The sequence below is a fragment of the Branchiostoma belcheri genome, unplaced genomic scaffold (genome assembly GCF_001625305.1).
Source record: "Branchiostoma belcheri isolate BF01 breed outbred unplaced genomic scaffold, Haploidv18h27 scaffold53, whole genome shotgun sequence".
In the NCBI taxonomy this organism is placed as follows: domain Eukaryota; kingdom Metazoa; phylum Chordata; class Leptocardii; order Amphioxiformes; family Branchiostomatidae; genus Branchiostoma; species Branchiostoma belcheri.
In genome coordinates this window covers 89673-110536 of record NW_017804165.1, presented here as the reverse complement: position 1 = coordinate 110536, position 20864 = coordinate 89673, and the positions used below count along the sequence as shown (strand labels likewise).

Genomic DNA, 20864 nt, shown 5'->3' with positions numbered 1-20864 from the left:
CGTCCAGCCACGACTCATAGAATCTGAAACTGGTTTACAAGGACCTGAACTTCTGTCTGCAATGACTGCCAAACAGTACTGGAAACAGAAGAAGAAGGAATGATGTTTTCAAACAATAAGACTCACAAGGTGCCCTCCACCATCGGCTCGCACCCCGGAATGACCTTAGCCAGGATCCTGTAGCAGGGTAGACAGATGCCGGAGATGAAGCCGACCTGGTTGGCGGGCAGCTCGTGCGCGCGGCGCCTGTCCATCATCGGCGCCGGCTCCTGCCCGCGGGCCCGCTCCTCGTCTCCCTGAAGATCAGACACGGTGTTTTTCTATTCCAATAGACTTTAGTCATATATTCTTTACATTTATTATAAGACATGGCGACGGCACACTCAAGTGTTTTTTTTTTTTCAACTTATATTTGTGCAGCCACCAACGCAGACAAATGCATGAACGGGCAACAGTCATACTCATTTCCACCTGAGTAAAGTGAGGAAATTCGCGTTAAGTGCAGGAATTGAACTCGGGACCTCTTGGTTCCGATCGCTCTGTCCTTACGCCACCGACCCACACGACCACCGAGTTTCACCACCACACTCTTCAACGACATAGATATGTAGGACAGCTCTTTAAAAATTACAAAAATGTTATTTACTTAGCTGTTGTATGACCCTACCTGGTTGTAGAACTCCTCAAATATGACCTTGACCGTCTCCTGTTGTATCTCCCAGGGTTTGACGATGGCTGACAGGTCACACGCCGTCATGGTAACGGCGCGGACAAGCTCCCTGTCAAACATGCGGACACAAAGAAGCCTTTCAATTTTAAGTAGCGGTTGTTGTTGTTTAAATAATGAAAGATTATTGCGAATACATGCCCGAGGCGATTATCGCGAATACATGCAAACAACATGCATGAAAAAGAAGATACAGTGATATGAGAGACCGTGGTCTGGCGACCGTGGTGCTGAATCCTTGGTTGTTGTTACAGATGCCTTCTGCTGTACATGCCGCATCGTGAATACACGCGTCTTACATCTCTGTGCGTACACATAGTACACAAGAGCTAGTTACACATATATCCTTTGTCTCAGGTGACAAATTGCGACGATAACTGTGCGAGATTGCTCTTTTCGCTCTGTTGGTAATTATATATATATAAAAAGAAAGTCGAGAAGATGGAGAAAATCCATCTTTCTTGAAGAGTGCTGCTATTTTTACATCTGTATCATTCATCCATTTCGTTTTGAAAAAAACGTGATATGACAAAGTGAAGACGGAAGTGAAGACCTGTGATCCTCGTTTTCCCAGGAGAACTCGTCCTTGGCCACCACCTCCCGCAGCCTGTCGCTGTTGCCGAAGTAGAGCGCGAGGTCGGTGGCCAGGATGGCGTGTTTGATATATCCCAACACCTGAGAGGTGCACAAATACAAGCACATGGTATAAAAACTACTCCGATGTATCCAGTGTAATATCATGATGCTGTTCTTGCTAGTTTGATAGTGAATAGTTTCATCATGTTGGTAAGTCACTGAGTAAAGACAACCAAGTCTTTTATTCAGCCGACGTTTCAGCCAAAGATTACACAGAAATCAAATCTTCAACGACCAGTCGCCTTCGTCAGCATAATGAATGACCAATCACTTCAAAACGTCGCGAGAATTACAGTTACAATGTACATACACGTGACTGTAATGTTTGCGTTGGAATAAAGTTCAACTTTTTACTATGATTACCACCAAACCAACACAGATTAACTTTCATGATAAGTTGCGCCACCTGTTTGTATTCCTCCGAGCTGAGGTGCTTGAAGATGTTGTGTCCCTCGTGCTGCAGGATGGTGATCGTCTGGTTGAAGTGGTGATGCTCCATGGTGGAGGTGGAGTACACCGCCGCTAGCGGGGACGAACTCTTCACCATGAACATGTTACTCTTGCCGCGATGGTCCAGGTCGTGACACAGACACGCCACGAACAGGGCCAAGCACTACAGGGGGAAATGGCATGGCAGGCAAACGTTAGGTGACATTGGCATTATGTTATAGAAGACTTAACTGTGTAATGATTGCACTCATATTTGACTGTTTATTTTTAATTTTGCTCGCAAACAAAAGTCACAAGACTGGCGTTGTACTCGTATCAACCAGAGATGATTTGCTCAAGTCCCTCATAGTATTTGTTTGCGTTTATGACTGACATTTTCGATGGCTAACGTTATATATAACAGAACAGCACTTTTGTGTTCGATCACGTAATAAAAGTCATTGTACGTTTTTAACTCTTTGCCAGCATCAACCGTAATAGAAATGAATTACTCAATTAAGTCTCATAAAATGTGTTTGTGCGGTAAGATTGTTTTTATAAATGCCATGTTTAGGGACGAACAGAACAGCACTTTTGTGATCAATCACCAAAAACAGGTGATCTGATAGAGATAACAATATGGTTTTATCATGTATTTTTAGTGTCCCATTGTATTCAGGAGAGTTGTACGCGGTGTGAGAACCCAGAGAGGCTACCTCCAGTCCAGTGAAGACATCTTGTGATGTTTTGATGACGGTGTAAGCACAGTGCGCCACGGAGAAGGCGTGGGACCAGTTGTGGTACGGCACCGGGCGGTAGTTCTTCCTCACCGTCATCGTAAACCGGATCAGCTGCTCCATGTCAAATCTTATCAAGAGGATGAAATGTGAGATTACGGTTGTTAGAAGTACGTTAGAGCTAGCAAGTGTGTAAAGTGAATGTGCAGGAAACTAAGAGCAACTGGTTGGGTCACTTTCTTAATTCTCTCTAGGTTATTTTTAAGCGATCGTACACCGTACATGATACAGCCTTAATACATAAATGACAGGAACAACGCATAGCCAAAAAACTAGATCCATGCTTTTAAATGGTAGTATTGAGGTGAGGCGACTGACTTGCTCATACAAAAGAGATCCTTGAACATCAGAATGACGTAGAGCGGCTTCACGTCGTCCGGGATGCTCCAGGGAGAGTACTCAAATCTGTGGACAGCAAACAACACAAAGATTCATGAGTTCACCACTCCTGACTTGTAGACTAAGATGGCAAGTTTGCCTGAAGATTTGATGATTAGACTGGAAACGAATATCAATCTAGATCTTTTGTCTTCACTAATTTGCATATTTATTTATTTATTAGTTCGGCTGGTACAAAACAGCCAGGGCAGCCCAACTAGCTTGAAGCTATTATTAAGGGCTTGCCCTGGGGAAAAAGTGTGGTTAAATACATACAAGTGACATAAATTCTTGAAAACGTCTTAATTACATAGGGTCATATATCTATCAATAGTTCTTGCTTATAAACCTGCCTTTCTGCGCAATTTCTCTAGTGTCACTGACGAAAGGTAGTGGAAGCTACGAGCGTACCTGAAACGTCGGACTGTTTCCAAAAGCATATCCAGCTGCTTGAGTAACTGTGTTTGGCGTATCTTATTACCTGGATATCTAACCTTCATCGACGTATCAATCTAGATGCTTGGATAAAAGCTTCAGATCCTAAAACTGAACACTCTTACTATCATGAAAGTTCATCTGTGTTGGTAGTTACATGTTTAAAGTTAAAACTTTTGGTCCAACACAAAGAAATCTCTCACCTAGAGCTTTCGACCAGTCACTCTGGTCTTCCTCAGTAGACTGTTCTTCCTCAGCTTCACTGGGTCATTCTACTGAGGAAGACCAGAGTGACTGGTCGAAAGCTCTAGGTGAGAGATTTCTTTGTGTTGGATCAAAAGTTTTAACTTTAAACACTAAACACTCTTGTAGACCGCGGCCTGACCTGGCGAGTTCCACCTCCTCCACATCAGGCAGCTGCTCCGCGTTGTCCAGCGCCTGTTTCAGCAGCTGGAACTCGCACTCTGAGCAGGTGCTGTGGTAAGACAACACGTCCAGCGCCACCTTGTACTTCTGCTCTGAACGCCTGATCTTGTCATACAGCTGGGGAAAAGGTCATATATAAAAAAAAAGTTATCATGTTCCTCCTACTTGTTTATGTATCACATATCCGATCTTTGGCTTGTAAATGTACGTTATTAGGTTTAAGTAGAGATAGAAAGTTAGAGTAGAAGACCTTGCTATAACGTCGTGTTAGCACTTGTTCTTGTCAGGTAATGTCTGTTTGCAATAGACATTAGCCCTCGGGCATGAACTTACAATAAAGAACTCGCTATATCCATGGTGGACTAATGTAGAGTACATTTAAAATCTGCACAACAAAAGTACATTGTACATGGACATGATGGACTTCCATAAAGTCTTCTACAACCATAGATGCACAAATGTAAATTAAAGTATTTGAACTTAGTTATTACAATGTTTATAAACATGTCACTACACTAATTTAACTACCATTTACACTAATGTATTTATCTATTTTCACACTATAACGGTGCACACACCAGTTCTTCCGCGACAGTGTAGTGCGCGGAAAAAAAGTGACGAAGGGGTTCCGGTGGTTCATGTTTGAGTTTACATTTCTCATAATCTGCTGCAAAATGGTATTAACTACTAACATGGCTGGAAAGTGTAAGAAGTGGCGTGTTTTGGGTGAAAATTGTTTTCGGGCCCGAGGCTTACTTCCGGGTGTCCTTCCGCCTTCAGCGCGGTGCTTCGGTTTGACCTACATATGCGTTGTATGCGTTCTGGGGGTGCTGTGGCTATGCCTCGCGCGACGGGCTATTGTGATAATCTCAGTGTTAGGATTTTCTTTATACTTTTCTTAATAATACATAAGGGTTTTCTCTTTCCGACCATATAAGTCATATTAGTGGCTAAAATCTGGGTGATGGGTCTAATTCCACGTGAAAATGGCCAATTTTTGGCATCATTTTTCATCGAAAAATTCTTTTCCCCCTAAAATTTACAAAAAAGTGAGAGATGAAAGAAATTGAAATTCTATTGTTCTCGTAGCTAGAGCGATATCCTTCATTTGCAAACACAGTGTTTTGGCTCAAGAGGTATTTCCTGAAAGAGACGGTCGCTAGAGTTGAGGGTATGCAGAATCGAATTAAGACCCAAAATAAACTGGGGTGTGCCCCCATAAGGATGATGAAGGATGATCAACTCGTAAAATACATGGCTACTGTTTAAATAATGATTTTAAATCTAATTTGCGAGCGAGGCAATTTCAAAGTGCCTTGTTACGTTGTGATGGTACTATGTGTATACATAGAGATAAACATACCTTTGCATGATGCAGAGCAAGCCCACAGTAAACAGCAAACTTCTCAAACGCCTCCTCATCTGAGGACAACACAATGAAATAGCCACTCTCGTTATTCTGCATACGAGTACAGAGTGGTCATTTGCTGAACTGTAGAATAGACAAGAACTTCATCCAGGAAGTGTGGCTACAGAAGTTGAGAGTAGTATATAAGCCTGTCCCATATGTAATGTTGGTTGATTAAGCTAGCTATCTTTCTTTAGACAGACAAAATGCCAGCAACGATGAGGCCAAAAGGCCCACTGAGATCAAAGAAGTGTTTGGTTGCATGCATTCCGAATTAAAGCATTTGTCTGGTTGTCTTAGAAATTAATATAAATCAACTCAAGCTTATATTTACTGAAATAACACAGAAGCTTCATTATTTTTTCATTTTGAAACTACTTTGAGGCCGAGATAAAGTAGGGAGGATTTTATGCAAGACAGGGGTAAAGATGGGAAGAAGTTATTGAGAGTTGGAAGTGGTGGAAGAAAAACTATCGACTTTAAAAGAATTACGACTTTAAAAGGACATATTCTTACTCATCCCCATTCTTTCTAGGTACATAAACGCTTTAAAGTCGTAACTTCTAGCCAAAAGCTCTCTGTTTCGTTATGCCTGTAATGTAAATGGCGGCTATTGTTTGGTAAGAAATCCCACTTTATGTTGACAAATTACTCTGTCAAGTCTAGTCACAGTATAAATGCCCCTCAGCTTCCCGGCGGCCCTGGGGGAGCGACAATGCCACGTGTGAGCCGCGCGGAAACATATGTTATCACCGCGCCTAATGGCGCTATTGTTGCGCCACAATCAAACCGTAGATTAATGACTCCTCGGCGAGCCTGCGAACACCTGCCGACCTGCGCCGGTACGGGGAAATGTTGCCGCATTCAGCGGGAGAGCCCGTGTGCGCTCGGTAAAAGCTTTTCCTATTGTCCCGGCAATGTTCCGTGTGTACATGATGTATTGCCCATTTTGTAAGTGTCCCTCCTCGTGCCCCTATGCTTCTGGAAGTTTATTGTACCCGGCGGCGTATTCATCGTAAGTCTGAGCAAGGAAGTCTCAGTGAAGCAGAGCAGAGGTATTGTTCCTTGGGCGATACAAAAAAAATCACAACAACTTTTGTTCTGAACACAAATGATGTGTAGCATATTAGCAAAAACGTCACCATGAGAGAGTAAAAGTACACTTTACATGTGTATGTGTTCGTCAGTGTGTGTGTGTGTGTGTGTGTGTGTGTCTGTCTCTCTGTGTGTGTATATATATATGCGTGCGTGCGTGCGTGCGTGCGTGTGTGTGTGTGTGTCTGTCTCTCTGTGTGTGTATATATATATGCGTGCGTGCGTGCGTGCGTGTGTGTGCGTGTGTGTGTGTGTGTGTGTGCATTTTCGATTGTGTCTGTTTCATACCCACATACATTACTCCGTGGAATCGACTGTGACGTGACTTCGACTGACCAACTTTTCCGAGGACGAAGAGCAGTGTCTTTGAAAAAAAGATGCTTCTATCTAGTTTTAGCAAACTCCGTGAATCTCCCCTGGTAGAAATTGAATAAAAATGACCATTAAAACTGCAGCTGGTATTCAACTACACATGCCGGACCCATAGAAATGCGTTTACCCTTTGTATCTTGTCTTGCCTACATAAAATTGGGATGAATGGCGCCAAATCACCACTGGGTGCTTAACAGCAACAGTCCCTTTATAACTGAACGGCATGTTTTAGAATGTAGTACATACGGGTCCATCAGCAGAGCAAAGGGCACGTTCTCTATAGTCTGCTACAAAAACACAATAATTTGACATTGGTTGGCCCCTCGGTGGTCTCGTGTGGATAAAAGCTGTTCTAATCAGCATTATGGCCCAGGGATGTATAGTGGAATAACTGCTCCCAGTCGGTAAACGTATACAAAGGAAAAATAATGACCATTATGTTACTTAGTGTCGCAACTAGATGCAAATATGCAAGTCTTACTTATGGTATCGAGCTCGAGGAATTCTGAAAGAAGATGTTCCAACAGGAAATCCAGCCTGTGTGTGTGTTAGTCCCCACCAGACTCCTTTGCAGGCTGAATAAATAGTAGAAATCGGCCTAAAAAGTGGTTTTTAATAGGCCAGAAAAGTTGGCCGGCCATGGGGGGTTGTCTCCTAACAACACATTGCAACAGAGAGTGCAGGCAAATTGGACCCTCTCTGGCTGGCCAACTTCTCTGGCCAATCAAAACCCCGATTTCTACTGTTTATTTAGCCTGCAAAGGAGTCTGGTGGAGACTAACCGTGTGTCACCTTGACTGTGAATGATAGCATGGGATGATGGTGGTGTTTTCTATTATAAATAGGGTCCTTACTGCCGAGAACAGTCGGTGTTACATCTGACGTGACGTCGGCAGAACAAATGGAACACGATATGAACACGGCCCGAAGATTGACGACCCCATTAGGCAGTGCCGGGTTAATGGGCGATGATGGGCGGATAAATATTTCATCACGGGCTGACGCGGGCTACACATTGTCACACAGGAACACTACAGGGGTGTGGAGCGAGAGGCTCGCTTCGTTGTTAACAAGAATTCTGGATCTGTATCGGTATAGCCGGTATAACCGCCCTTCGGTGTAACCACACCAGCTTCGCAGGCACGCGGCGCGGCGGCAGCTGGCTACATTGCACCGAACGACTTGTTACACCTAACCCTTTGAACATCTAACTCTAAACGTTGTTTAAAGCTATTTAATGATAATACCCCTACTGTACTTGGTGACAGCGAGTTCCACTCTGCGATAGTTCTAAGAAAGAATGCGTTTTTGAACACCTCAATCCTTAGTTGATAACTTAACTGTGGTACTTGAAGGCATGACTATTTCTTGTTCTTTTCTGAGCTGGTATTAGGTACTTAGTAGTTGGTACGTCCACCAGTTTATTAGTCATTTTGTACATCATGCATAGTCTGGACATTTTATAGAAGCCATGTTGGTTGCGTTATAGAAGTGAAAGCTTAGAAACGTAACTATCAAAATCCAGTTTGGCTACAAAACAGCACGTAATCAATACTAGTAATTTATATTATTAATTTATATCGATTATGAACACTTAATATCATACGAAAATTAATCACTACGCCATTGTCGTAAAGAAGATCTAAAATATTTTGAATTACTGAAAAAACACACCTGTATGCAGTTACATGTATATGAAGTATGACTATATGTGGTATATTTTATCCATTAATTTTGTTTAGCAAACACAACGATTGAGGTTGATGGATAGCGTTGCTGTGTTTATGATTAGATTATAAGGTATATTTGTTACAATCTCTGTCTACTGTATCGGTTTAACCTCAGATTAACCTCAGATGACCCCGTCTGACCAGGTCAAGTATCTACTGTTGTGTTACACAGCTACAGCTACCTGATAATGCTGAGGTCATCCAAACCGGGGCCCGGCCGGGCAGTCTTATGGAACGAAAAGTATGATATAAAAGACAAGAAACCACAAAAAAATAGTGGGAACTATTTTCGTAAATTATTGATCTAAATTGTTGATTTTGTTGATTGTTGATCGTTAATCGAAACAGCCCGACCGGACCCCGTTTTGGTATTGGAAATGTGACCTCAGCATGAGCGACGGCTGTAGACGCGATGTTCTAAAGCTTCTTCACACTTTCACAAAACAGTTTGCACCGTGTTTGGAATGATACTGTGGGAAGAATGTGTCATTGTTGCTTTACTCAGAATCTACTTTTGGCTATAATCATAGAAACACAAATATCACTAATCATATTGACAGTGTTTCAAACGGAAGACTATCGCAGGTGCACTGTACTCTGATATTCTCACTTACCGGCTGTAGAGAAGGGTCCGGCCAGTTTGTTCACCATCTGAACCACTCCGATGATACTGCAGGGGAAGGGGGAGTTAGAACATGTAAAACTGGATTGTTTGATACTGTAGATACTAGGTATGCAAAAACTTTCATTGTGTGTAGATTAAGATCGTCTACAACGTTTTCCCTTCAGAATGCTTTATACTCCCACCAGATCAAAGAACTATATTTTGAACAAGACAGACATACAATGTAGCGCTGATAGTTTTAACGGAGAAATGAGGTAACGTCTCTAGTTCTTCCGTGGTGAACTTGTTAAACAGAAAATAATGTGAAAGTTTCTTGGAAATCCATACCCAAGGGCTAATTGCAAGAACACGATGAAATAATAAACAGTAAAAATGATAATAATAATAAGCTCCAGGGTGTCATTGGGGTATCAATCAGTATTCACGTTGTTGAGTAAATAGACGACTTTTGACTTTTACGTTTTGCGAATCTTTCAAGGCTCTTTCTGTTGTGCTTTTCGTGCGGGTGTGTATATTTAAAGCTGCTACGTTCTATTTGCGGAGTGATTATTCTCTGCCCGGAACAATGGCGGGACCATTAGCCGCCCGCCAGCTACCAGATGGGAGGGTGTGGCGAGCAGCGCTGCAAGGTGCGCCGCACAATGGCGAACAACTCGCACATAATGCAGACAGAATCGGACAACAATACATCGGCTGGGAGATTAATGGGCGCGCGCTCTCAAACAATATGGATAAATGGGGGGAGAGTACGGAGAGGATTTAAGGGCTGGGTTCCTCGTCTGCATTTTATGAAGACATTTTACAACAATTACCGGCGCATAATTGGATGACAATGGAGTGAGGTGGCGCCGGACTTGTCGGTGGTTTAGGCTAATGTACTTCATTGTTCGTCGGTGGCAACTGTGTGATTGATAGCCCTGGCAAGAACGGAGCCTATTAAACTACACGTCAACAACGCTTGGCGAAATCTGCGCGAGTTTGATTGAACAACAATAGAGGAACGATCCCGCCGTACTGTAACAGGGTCATGAATTGATTTTCTGATAGATGTGACTTTGAGGAAAGAACTTGCGATGGATCGTAGATAGCACCGTGTCAAAGAATGAAGATGGATATATGGTGAGCCTTTATTTGTGGATCGGACGGATTGGAAAGCTAGACGTTACGTATAAACAAAGCAAATCAGTTTTTAGTCCTCAAATCATAATTGTGCTGTATTGTCAACTGATGCATACGTACGTACGAGATAAGCCAATGGTTGGTCTGGTGCGTCTCTAAAGGTGGGGCCCGATTAAAAACAAAACTCGGGCCCTGTTGCGGTCCCTCATTTATAATAGTATTTGATACAGGTGTATTGCAGATTGGTGACAATTTTACAGGTGAAATGGTTATATGTTATTTTAAGCCTTGTCACGATAGTAACAGTAAAACGTAAGATTACTGTTTTTTTTCTGTCGTTTCCACGCAAATGGCACGATTATGACGTTTCCCGATCAGCAGTGCACTTGATAAATCATACATGTTTGTCACAACAGGACACTGATAGGAAGAGTATAGTCCTGTCCTGGTGGGATATTTTTGTCGTCGTGACGGATTTATTATAATTTTATAGCTGACATCTCCCCAGAGCTGCGCCGCCCGGCAGTACGAAGGGCCACCGTGGGAACGTCAGTTTGTCCGTGTGGCGTGCATCGCCTCGCTCGCTTCTCTATGATTAAAAATTAACGACGGCCCTAATTGATGATTAAGTAAAACACGGGATCCTGTTACGGCGCTGCTTGTCCCCGAAGGGTCTTCACGAGCGGGGGAACAAATTAGTCTGACACGGCGGCTCCTCTGGGGTGGTGAGGGGATGGGAACATATCAGGCGTCAGGACAAAAATCACGAAACTGCCTGGGTACTCATTACTCATTCTTCTTTTAACTGTATCTACAGAAAACCAGGTTAGGTGCAGGGACGATAAAGATAAAGTTACGCGACTAGGCAAAGTACTGTTGTCGCTAGGTATGAAGTAGGAAGGCCAAGGATTGTCAATGTCAATGGGAAAGAAAACAAACTTTTGTGCAAAGGTTTGCTTATGTGTGAAGATGAACATTTTGTTGCGAGACGTTTTGATCATCATCATCATCATAGCTTGTCACTGCAGCTCTCCAGCCAGTAACGTCTGAGTCCTGAGGTCTGAGTCCGAACAGGTGGGCCCATTCCTGTAGCTGTTCATCAAATGCTGTATTTGATGTGTTAGAATATGTAGGTTGCTATCAACCAGTAAAAGATCTCCATCTACCTTGGCAATGTTGGCACATTTTCAAGTTTATGACAACTGGAGACTCCCAAGATGATACGGACATAACTTGTTCCGCGACAGAAAAAATGCTGTGATGATGGACATTTTGCTGTAAGACGTTTTCATGTGTTAGAATATGTAGATAGCTACAAGAACTCCATCTACCTTGGCACATTTCCAAGTTTATGACAACTGGAGGCTCCCAAACTGATGCGGACAAAACTTGTTCCGCGACAGAAAAGTTTCTCGGTGCCTCCCTCGAGACGCCGCTCCCTTGTTGAGTCGCCGGTGATTTGTGACGAGGGAATTCCGTGACACGTACCAACCCTGACGTCCCGTGGAACGCCAAAACTCTTAAACTATCGGGTTACCGACAATGGATGTGGACGGGCGATGATTCAGGGTGGAGGCTTAATTACCCTGCATTTTTGTGGAGACGTGATGAATTGTGACCAGGACACAGACTTGTGTAGTTAGGCATTGCTGTGGTCTCTTCGGAATGTACCTTAACGTTACGATAGGCACAACTGTATCTGTATCTGAATAGCCGGTGTAACCGCCCTTCGGCCTAACACACCAGCTTCGCAGGCACGCGGCGCGGCGGCAGCTTGCTACGTTACACCGAACGATTTGTTACACTTAACCCTTGAACAACTCTAAACCTTGTTTAAAGCTATCTAATTATAATGCCCCTACTGTACTTGGTGACAGCGAGTTCCACTCTGCAATAGTTCTAGGAAAGAATGAATTTTTGAACACTGGTTGGATATGAAAGTATAGTAAACCTCTACGAGTGACAAATTCAGATGTGATGATGGTGATGGAAATCCTTCATAGCAGAAGTTGTTTTGTGTGGAATCTTTTTTTTTTATTTCTATGAATGCCAAATACTTGTAGACAGCTATAAAATAACGTTAGAATAGTTGGGTCCCATTCAACTAATCTCAAGAAGGAAGATATCGAAAGGGGATGCTGAATTCTACGATCACGATCTTTCATCTCAGACATCTCATCATTTCATCTCAGACGTTTGTTGGTCAGCGTTTGTATTGTGTTTTGTATTGCATTAAACAGCGATGACTGGATCTCTATTTGTGGTCTATTAATAAGAAAATTGACACTATGAAAGTAATTGAGACGCCCCTCCAAAACCCACATCACAGTAACACCACACTATCACATGTTGCAGATGATATCTTTCATAACTGGGCACTTATCTACATGGCTTTCCTATGGCTTTAAACATGATTATCAGGGAACAAATACGGGATAAGTAGACACTTTCTGTCTTTATGTTTGCAAAGGTAAGAAAAATGTCACTTGCTTAAGAAGCTTTACTCAAAAAGAGAGATTCTCTCAGACGGCTCAACACACGACAAGGTAATATTCCGTGGAGATCTCAGAGAGAACAGCTCACAAGTTTTAAAGTTTAGAGCACTTAAGAAAAGACCCAATAGCTCAAAGCGCCAAAAAGCCTGTCTGTATGGAGTTATTAATGCTTGATAGGCATTGAGGGAATTCCGTGCGAGGAGGGCCGTTCCTTGATTGGAATTGCCTTTTTCATCCCCCGCGCGAAGTTGCGTCGTGTCGGGTTACTTCTAATGGCTGGTGGGCAGAGATGGATGGTGACGGCCTGTCTGACCCGCTTTGATGTGCGCTACATGCTGCAGCTGAAGGCTGCTTCAGTTTAGTTTCCAGTTTATTTATTTCACCAGCAGTAACACTCAGTAGACACCGAAACGTCAGCAAGGTAACTATCTTGGTTGTGTAAAAGAAAGAAAACTCCTATATCCTATACTTTACCAACATGATAAAACTATTTTCGGAAGGGTACATAACAACCTGTTTTTCAGGCAGTGTTGGGTATACAAAGGACGATGAACAAACATTACAATATTACGGTATCACATACGATACAGAATGACATAACAAAAAATACCTCACAATTTCACTTCTCATTTCGATCGACAGCCCGAATAGTTTTTTTCTCTCAAAACTTCGCCCCGTTTCAGCTGGTCGAACTGTGGTATTCATCAGTGCGTCATAAGTGTTGAAGTTTTCATATATCCAGCTCCTCTCAGTCTCCCCTCACAATGAGGCCTTCACAAGACTTTTTGATGACAACAGATTGCAGCAAAATGTAAGTGTAGTAAGTGTACATGACACTAACCACCACGTTTTCAGCACTAGGGACGTGCATGGCTAAAGCGCCGCCGTGGAACTTTTGGAGAACTGCAGTTTGAATCTGTGTGAACACAGTTTCCGTACAGACGTGGAAACAGCGCCTCCCAGTAAACTCTTGCCGAACTTCAGGCTTACTAGCAGCTCGCAGGAACAGTCACTTGATAAAATAATGAAATGAAATAATGCCATACCATGATGTGGTGAACGACCCGGAAATGTCACATGACGGCTACTTCAGAACTCACTCTTTCATAGATAATAATTAAAGAAATGGGATGGATATTACTTATGGACTCTTGCCTTACCTTCCCCTGTTGTAGATAGGCATACACAGAATGGTCTTTGTGTGATAGCCAGTCTGTAAGTCCACGTCCCTGAAAAATATGTAAGAAAAGGTTTGCAGTGCCTCCTTGCGGATAAGACAAGTATTACAGCTTTTATGCAGTGCCAAACTAGAACATGGTTAAGACAAACGTGTGTTGGCAGTAATACTAATATTTTACAATCGGGTGAAATCAAGAATGGTAAGGTAAGGGCCCAGTCGTACCTGTTAAAGCGGCCGTCCTGATACGCGTCTTTGATGTTGAGAGTCTCTCCGGTCGTGGCTACATGGCCGCCTATTCCTCTGTCCATCGGAAACCTACACAGGAAGCGAACAGAAACACATCATAAAACGTTTGACGGGGGTTTTATCCGCAAAGTAAAAATGTGCGTTTGACCCTTCACTCCCCACTTCCTAGAACCTTCTGCCTACGGGGACAAATATACATTTTACCGAAATGACAATGACATGTCATCTAGGACACCGACAATACAAAACAAGGGTCTCTAAAGGGTTCTCTGCTAGCACAAGCGTGAGGAAACTACAAACTACTCGGCAAAACTGGCACAAAGATTTGTTAGGCGTGCTGGACCTGCCGACTGGTCGCCATGTCGGTGTGTTACCTGATGTCATTCCTGTTCACGTGTGTTAAAGCTTGTCCCAACTCCTCCACACTGTAGGACGTCCTCCTACTGAAAATGTGCAGGCGTGCAAAATGTTTATCAACTCTGCGTTTCTTTCTATAACTACAACTACTGAAGTTTCCTACAGTTGTAGTCCCGTTTTTTCATGTATAGGAAAAAAAACAACAACAACGGAGGATAGAATAATAGACATAGGTATGAATGACAAGTGACAGATTCAATAGATGCACGTGAAATATGTTAGGAAAAATGAAAAAGAAGGAAATTCATGTACCCAATATTTGATACGTGGGACGCAGAGCGAAAGCCAGAGTAATCGAATGTATCATGATTTTTTTTCTGTTTCTACATTTAGGTTGGAGTGTTTGGCCCAGCCATTTTAGCAGCCTTTGAAGTACTCGCGAATGAGGAATACAAAAATAGGGTTTCATAACAACATTACGCTCCTCGGTGATAGAAAGTGGAGTGTCCCTGAGAAGCTATTTCTGGTGCTCAGGCTAGCTCGCACGTATTCACGCTTCCGCCAAAATGGATAATGCCATGGCTGTCAACATCGGTCTTCTCCGGTATCTACCGTACTAGTCTAATTAACTGTAAGGAAGGAATTAGTTACTGTTCTTGCAAACGACTTCTGTCGGACGCAGCCGGTGGTAAAGTTGTAATTGCTTATCGATTTTGACATTCTGTGGGCTCTAGGAGCAAAATAATGAGGGCTAATTTAGTTCAATTAATTCTACTTTGGAACCATGTTGAGTAGCCGTTTTCAAAAGAGAAAAAAAAAAGATACATGTACATGTGTATGTCCTTTAACCTACCACAGTGTATCATCAATAGATTGCATTCTGGGATTGAAACCCTTGACCTTGCTTTTTTCTCCATTTTGAAAGCATCAGACACACGTGTAGGGTTACAAGGTGTCCTCTGCGATGTGAAAGATGACAAAGGCCCCATTTCCACTCTGATAAAATTGTCCCCATCGAGCCGAATTGATTCGCTTTGATATGGCTTCGATCCGGCTCGGATTCAGTTCGATCCGGCTCGGATTCAGTTTGATCCGGCTAGAAGCAGGATCGAAGCCGGATCAAAACGAATCAATTCGGGTCGACCTGGACAATTTTATCCTAGTGGGGATGGGGCCTTAGAAAGAGACGTCCAGATAAACAAACGTCTTACCTTATCTCCTTCCTTTCTATCTTTTCTCCCTCGGGTTCGTCCAGACTCACGTTACTCCCAACGTCAAAGATCCGGGCGTACAACTCGTTGGTTTTGCTGTCAACAAGGAACAGCGAGGCGCGATCAGCAGTCACCAACTTCTGGGCGTGGTTCTAGAAGGACGAAACAGACACGGTGGATTTAGGTGTACTTGTATTGTATTGGGTATTGGGTCATAGGACTGTAAGGTTTGAACCAATCACACCGGGAATGTCCCCTTTCGATAAGTGCGGTGGGTTCTTTAACGTGCGTGGGGTGTGGCTCTCCCGAACACGGAACCCCCACTTAACGTCCTATCCGAAAGACGTCCCAACATTAACTGAAGTTAGGTAATCATTTCCAGTGAGTGAAGTGAGGAAAGTCGTGTAAAGTGCATTTCCCAAGGGCACAAGATCGGTGGCATCGGGCAGGATTCGAACCCGGGACCTCTTGGGTCTGAGCCGAACACTCTACCGTTACTCCACACAACCCCACGTGTGAGAGAACGCATCACCTCATGTAACGAGGGACGGGAAGGAGCTTAGTCTTTCTTGCTATGTTAAAACAAAGTATATCTGCACTGTAACATATATGTCATTCATGTGCAATTTCAGCTTCATTCGATAACCAGAAGTGGTTCGTCCCACATCGTTATATAACAGCTCTGGTAGATCACACAGTCGCCGTAATTCCAATTACACTGCATAAATGATGTTCAATTGTATGGATCCGTTAACTGGACCGCAGTCTTAACCGAGCAGCACTCAAAGACTTAACTAGAGACTTACCATAATCTTCATGATGACGGTGTCCATACTGACGATATCTTGGAAGATGGACCTACAGAGAGAACGATTTTGTAACCAATGTGTAAGATTAGACAACGCTGATTTGGTTTTGTTACAAACGTGATGAAGGTTAGTATAAAAAGAGAATTGCAGAACTTAAATTAAATAAAAAGAATTCATCGCATTACAAAACCCTGGCCTGTCCTTGGTGCTGAAATATTATTCTATCAAATTATAGGAGAAAGAAAATAACCAGAAACATTGTTACTGCATACTTTTGAAAAGTAGTAAGTGTTATTTAGGTACATGTAGTCCTAACGTATACGTACTATTGAAGGGGGTATATGTATATATGGTGTCGAGGACGACACCTTTTGTGAAGGGGGGCGAGTGTCACATCTGGTATCAACAAAGGACAGGGACCTCGTGTCCCTGGGATCAGTCTGGCCCAAGCCGTGGTCTAGTGCAGTCATCATAATAGCAGCATCAAGCATATATAACACTATGATGTCTCACCTTGTGACTGACAACAGGAAATCATTCAGCTGCTTCTGTTTCATCATCATGTCGACCATCTCCGCGTTATGCAGAGCTAGCCCTCCCCACAGCAGGATGGTGTTGGCCGTCTGAGGGCGGACAAGGTGAAAGGTTCATTCATCATACTTCATACCATATTTGTCTGAGAAAAGCTTGTGTGACATCGTGTCACACTGTCGTCACACTATTGTTACGCGCCACTCTCGTTTTTGTTTATTCCAACAATTCATGATAACACATGGTGACGCCACACTCAAGTTTGTTCAACTTATCTTATGCCGCCACTTACACAAATACAGGACAGGACAATATTCATTTTCACTTGTGTTAAGTGAGGAAAGTCGTGTAAAGTGCCTTTCCCAATGGCACAAGATCGGTTGCATGTCAGGCCACGAACCCGTAACCTCTTGGTTCTGAGTCGAGCACTCAGCAGTTACGCCACACGACCCCACTCTCGTTTTGTAGGACCCAGGCAAAAGACTGCACTCGGTTGGCCTGACATAGTTAGCAGTCAGGAAACACATATTATGCAACCATTACAAGCTTATGAAGTTGCCATTTATAATCAGGAATATACAAATTGTCACTGTTGTGAAACGTTTTCTCTTTACGTCTACATGTCAATGTCTAGTCGTGTGCGTTTGTGCGCAAATCGTCCGAGTTAATGTCCGCTAGGACGTGTAGTGTTTCTAACACATGTCACGATCAATGTTGTAAAAGTGTTGAGCGTTGATTGCCGACTCCTTTCATCTTGAAATAACAGCTCAGGACACGGCCTGCGGAAAGGTTGGCGTGGACGCTGCGAAATTGCCCCATTACGGAGGTTAATGAACATTCACGTCATCACGGGCGGCAATCTTTCAGGCACTTAAGCGGACGGTAACTCCTTCATCGTGCTGAAGATTACACACCGCACATGCGTAAATTAACATTCATGGCGGGAGTAAATACCCATCCGCCAATCTACAGATCAAAGCCATCTGATGAGTAAGTGACATGGTTGGAATGTTTGACTTACTTCTTCTTCTTCGTCACTGAAAACATGGCTTCCGATGGTCCTGTACAGCTCGGCAATGCCTGTAGGAACAAGCAAAGGCAACACAAATTAATCACAAATGAAATTTCTAAACGGAACTACATGTAGCTCACTTATGGTTTCGGCGAGCATGGCGAATTGGTTTACGAAGAATAACTTAATTTGACTTTTTCGCTCTCGAAGTTCATTTTATCTTTTGACGCTTTGTCCCGTCTTCTCTTCTTTATTCCTTGTACAATTTTCAGCCATGATTCACCCTTAAAAGTAAATCCACAACAAAGCACAGTCCCAGCTCCTTACCGGCCAGGGTTCCGTTAGACCTCAGGATGGGCAGACACAGGATGGAGCTGGCTGCAGCACAGTTCGCCCCGAGGCCTTCTGGGTACTGGTCGTGCTGTGGTGCAAGCCCGCAGAGTCAGTCTACATCCTCAAAACATCACTCAATGTATTTGTTCTTAAAGACAGCCGTTCGCACGTCCAACAGGTGGTTGCTTGATACCAAGGGAAACCTTCTATTGCTTTTCTAACTAATCACCGAAGTGAGGGAGGACAAATTTGAAAGGCAGTCCGGTCTTGTTTGACAGTTTTAAACAGAAATACAGTCTAAACTCGAGCTTTTAACATTCACGGGTCACGTTCTTGCTTCAAGAGGAAATATCGACCCAATAGAAGCAGAGCCCCATTAGTTTTAATGGTCTCGTGGTGCATGTACTGTACAACATAGCAGGTACCACGCACAACGCAGCATCTCTGATCACTGTGCAGCGGGACCGACAATGAAGGGTCGTTACGTACGGGTTGGGTCGTCCTGGTATGTGTGTTCTTGGCGGGAAGACGCCATGGAACGTTTTGAAGAAAGCCCGTTTCACGGCGCATATTCACTACCTACACACCCGATAACAAATCTATCAATGTATGAAAGAAGGTAGAACTTATTTTCGTTATATGCTGTGTCAGAACTGCCAAACATGGTACCATTTGGTGCAATAGTTTTATTTTAGAATCTAATGGGAGATATTTGCATGCGTCGGTGAAGGTACTCAGATACGCCAAAAAACAGTTACTCAAGCAACTGGATATGATTTTGGAATCCAAATGATTTGATTTTGGAATCTGTAATGATTGATGTGATTTTGGATTCCAAAACCATACCCTGTTACTTTTTTTAGCGAAATCTTCGGATGTTCATCCAAGAACTATCTCGGCAGTTCCTGTACGGTATGGAAAGCCTTACCCCGAGGACATGTGTTGTCTTGACCGGCTGAGACGTGGCGGCGACGAAGGCGGCGACAGTTGTCCCCTCACACACGGGCCAGGAGGGCGCAGACACCTCCTCATCACTCTCTCTGTGCGGGGCGGGGAAAATACCGGTAAACAGACATGTAGATTGTAACGTCACTTTGAATTGAATCATTCGTAGCGTTGGGAACATGACAGCGAAGAGTCTAGGTACTCGACTGCAGCTGGTTTTGAATTTATTCGTCTTTTTGAAGGATGACAGAGAGTCGGACTACTCTTCTGTGCCCCCTAGTGCAGGTCGCTCTAACTTAGTACAGGACATTTTCATCTAATTAGCGTTCAGCTATATATTTCGCCTTGGTTGTAGGATAGGTTGCCGTGATCGAAGTTCACCATGCACAAAAGTTATGACTAGGTAAATGGAAGGAACACAGCTTTTAGTGCTCTCAAGTATCTAACGTTACAGGTTACGCTTACAAAAACATGGGCCTCCAGTTCTGTGGAAGTGTCAATAGCTGACGTATCTGTAATGATCCTGACTATCAAGTACGTTATGATACAACATTTTCTTTGGCCAACCGAATGTTATCAAGAATGCTCAGTCCACACATGCCTGCAGGTATCAATCATCAGCTATTTTTGTACGTTATGTAAGTTTACCTGAGTAGAGTGCGTCATGCCGGAATGATTGATTTCATGATTATATATGGTCATTTCTTATGTAACAATGAAACAGCCAATGCAATTGCAAAATATAACCCAGGTCTTTACTAGACTAAACAGCATGTTACTTGCTACTACTTGGGAAGAACGCAAGCAATTCGCGTCCCTTACATAACATAACGCCAGCTTGTCAGTGTCTCAAACGAAGTCAACACAACCTTGAAATGCAAAAATACGCAAGGCTGACAGTGACGTGTGGATGACGTCACAGGTACCTACCGTGGCCGACAAGAACAAAATTTTACACCGCAACTTTTGGTGTTTTACACCGCAACTTTTGGTGTTTTACACTGCAACTTTTGGTGTTTTACACTGCAACTTTGGGTGTTTTACACTGCAACTTTTGCTGTGTTTTACACTGCAACTTTTGCTGTGTTTTACACTGCAACTTTTGCTGTGTTTTACACTGCAACTTTTGCTGTGTTTTATACTGCAACTTTTGCTGTGTGGAAAACTTACACCCCTTCCCTTTTATAATGGACGGTCCCCCTGTCAGGTCAAAGGTGACAACGATGGCATGCAAACTACGTCGACTGAGTTATCCTTTTCGTGCATAAGTTTTTTAGAGGAAAAGCTTGGCTACGTTGTGACGTTAGTTTTTTTCTAAAGGCCTTTGAGTCACGTTACATTTTCTAGCTAGAGAATTCGGACTCGCAAGGTCGCTAATAATTTGATGAGTAAATATTGGGCCTATGGGAGTCAAATGTGGCACCACTTGGTACTATGAAGCAATAAAGACTTATTTTCAATTATGAAGTGTTGACTCTTGACTCAGGTACTAGTAAGTTATCGATCATTAGGGAACAATACGAGCGATCGCCATGACGTCACCGTAGGCAAAAAGTGGGTGCCAGTTG

The 20864-nt window shown here is 43.2% G+C and overlaps 1 protein-coding gene across 4 annotated transcripts in view; it reads right to left on the bottom strand.

Moving 5' to 3' along the window:
- LOC109481023 (probable 3',5'-cyclic phosphodiesterase pde-5) overlaps positions 1-20864 on the bottom strand; it is a 73724-nt gene that overhangs the window by 752 nt on the left and 52108 nt on the right. For 3 of the 4 annotated variants that reach the window (XM_019783497.1, XM_019783500.1, XM_019783499.1), the window contains exons 7-24: positions 19280-19391; positions 18346-18439; positions 18028-18086; positions 16989-17098; positions 16473-16524; positions 15667-15818; positions 14473-14541; positions 14075-14167; positions 13833-13901; positions 9048-9103; positions 5192-5250; positions 3788-3945; positions 2908-2994; positions 2509-2659; positions 1770-1976; positions 1281-1402; positions 668-779; positions 127-296 (exon numbers count right to left, since the gene is read on the bottom strand). In XM_019783497.1, the coding sequence (XP_019639056.1) occupies positions 127-296; positions 668-779; positions 1281-1402; positions 1770-1976; positions 2509-2659; positions 2908-2994; positions 3788-3945; positions 5192-5250; positions 9048-9103; positions 13833-13901; positions 14075-14167; positions 14473-14541; positions 15667-15818; positions 16473-16524; positions 16989-17098; positions 18028-18086; positions 18346-18439; positions 19280-19391 (1932 nt within the window). The remainder of the gene's footprint in view (positions 1-126; positions 297-667; positions 780-1280; positions 1403-1769; positions 1977-2508; positions 2660-2907; positions 2995-3787; positions 3946-5191; positions 5251-9047; positions 9104-13832; positions 13902-14074; positions 14168-14472; positions 14542-15666; positions 15819-16472; positions 16525-16988; positions 17099-18027; positions 18087-18345; positions 18440-19279; positions 19392-20864) is intronic. The other variant, XM_019783498.1, reaches the window with a different exon arrangement.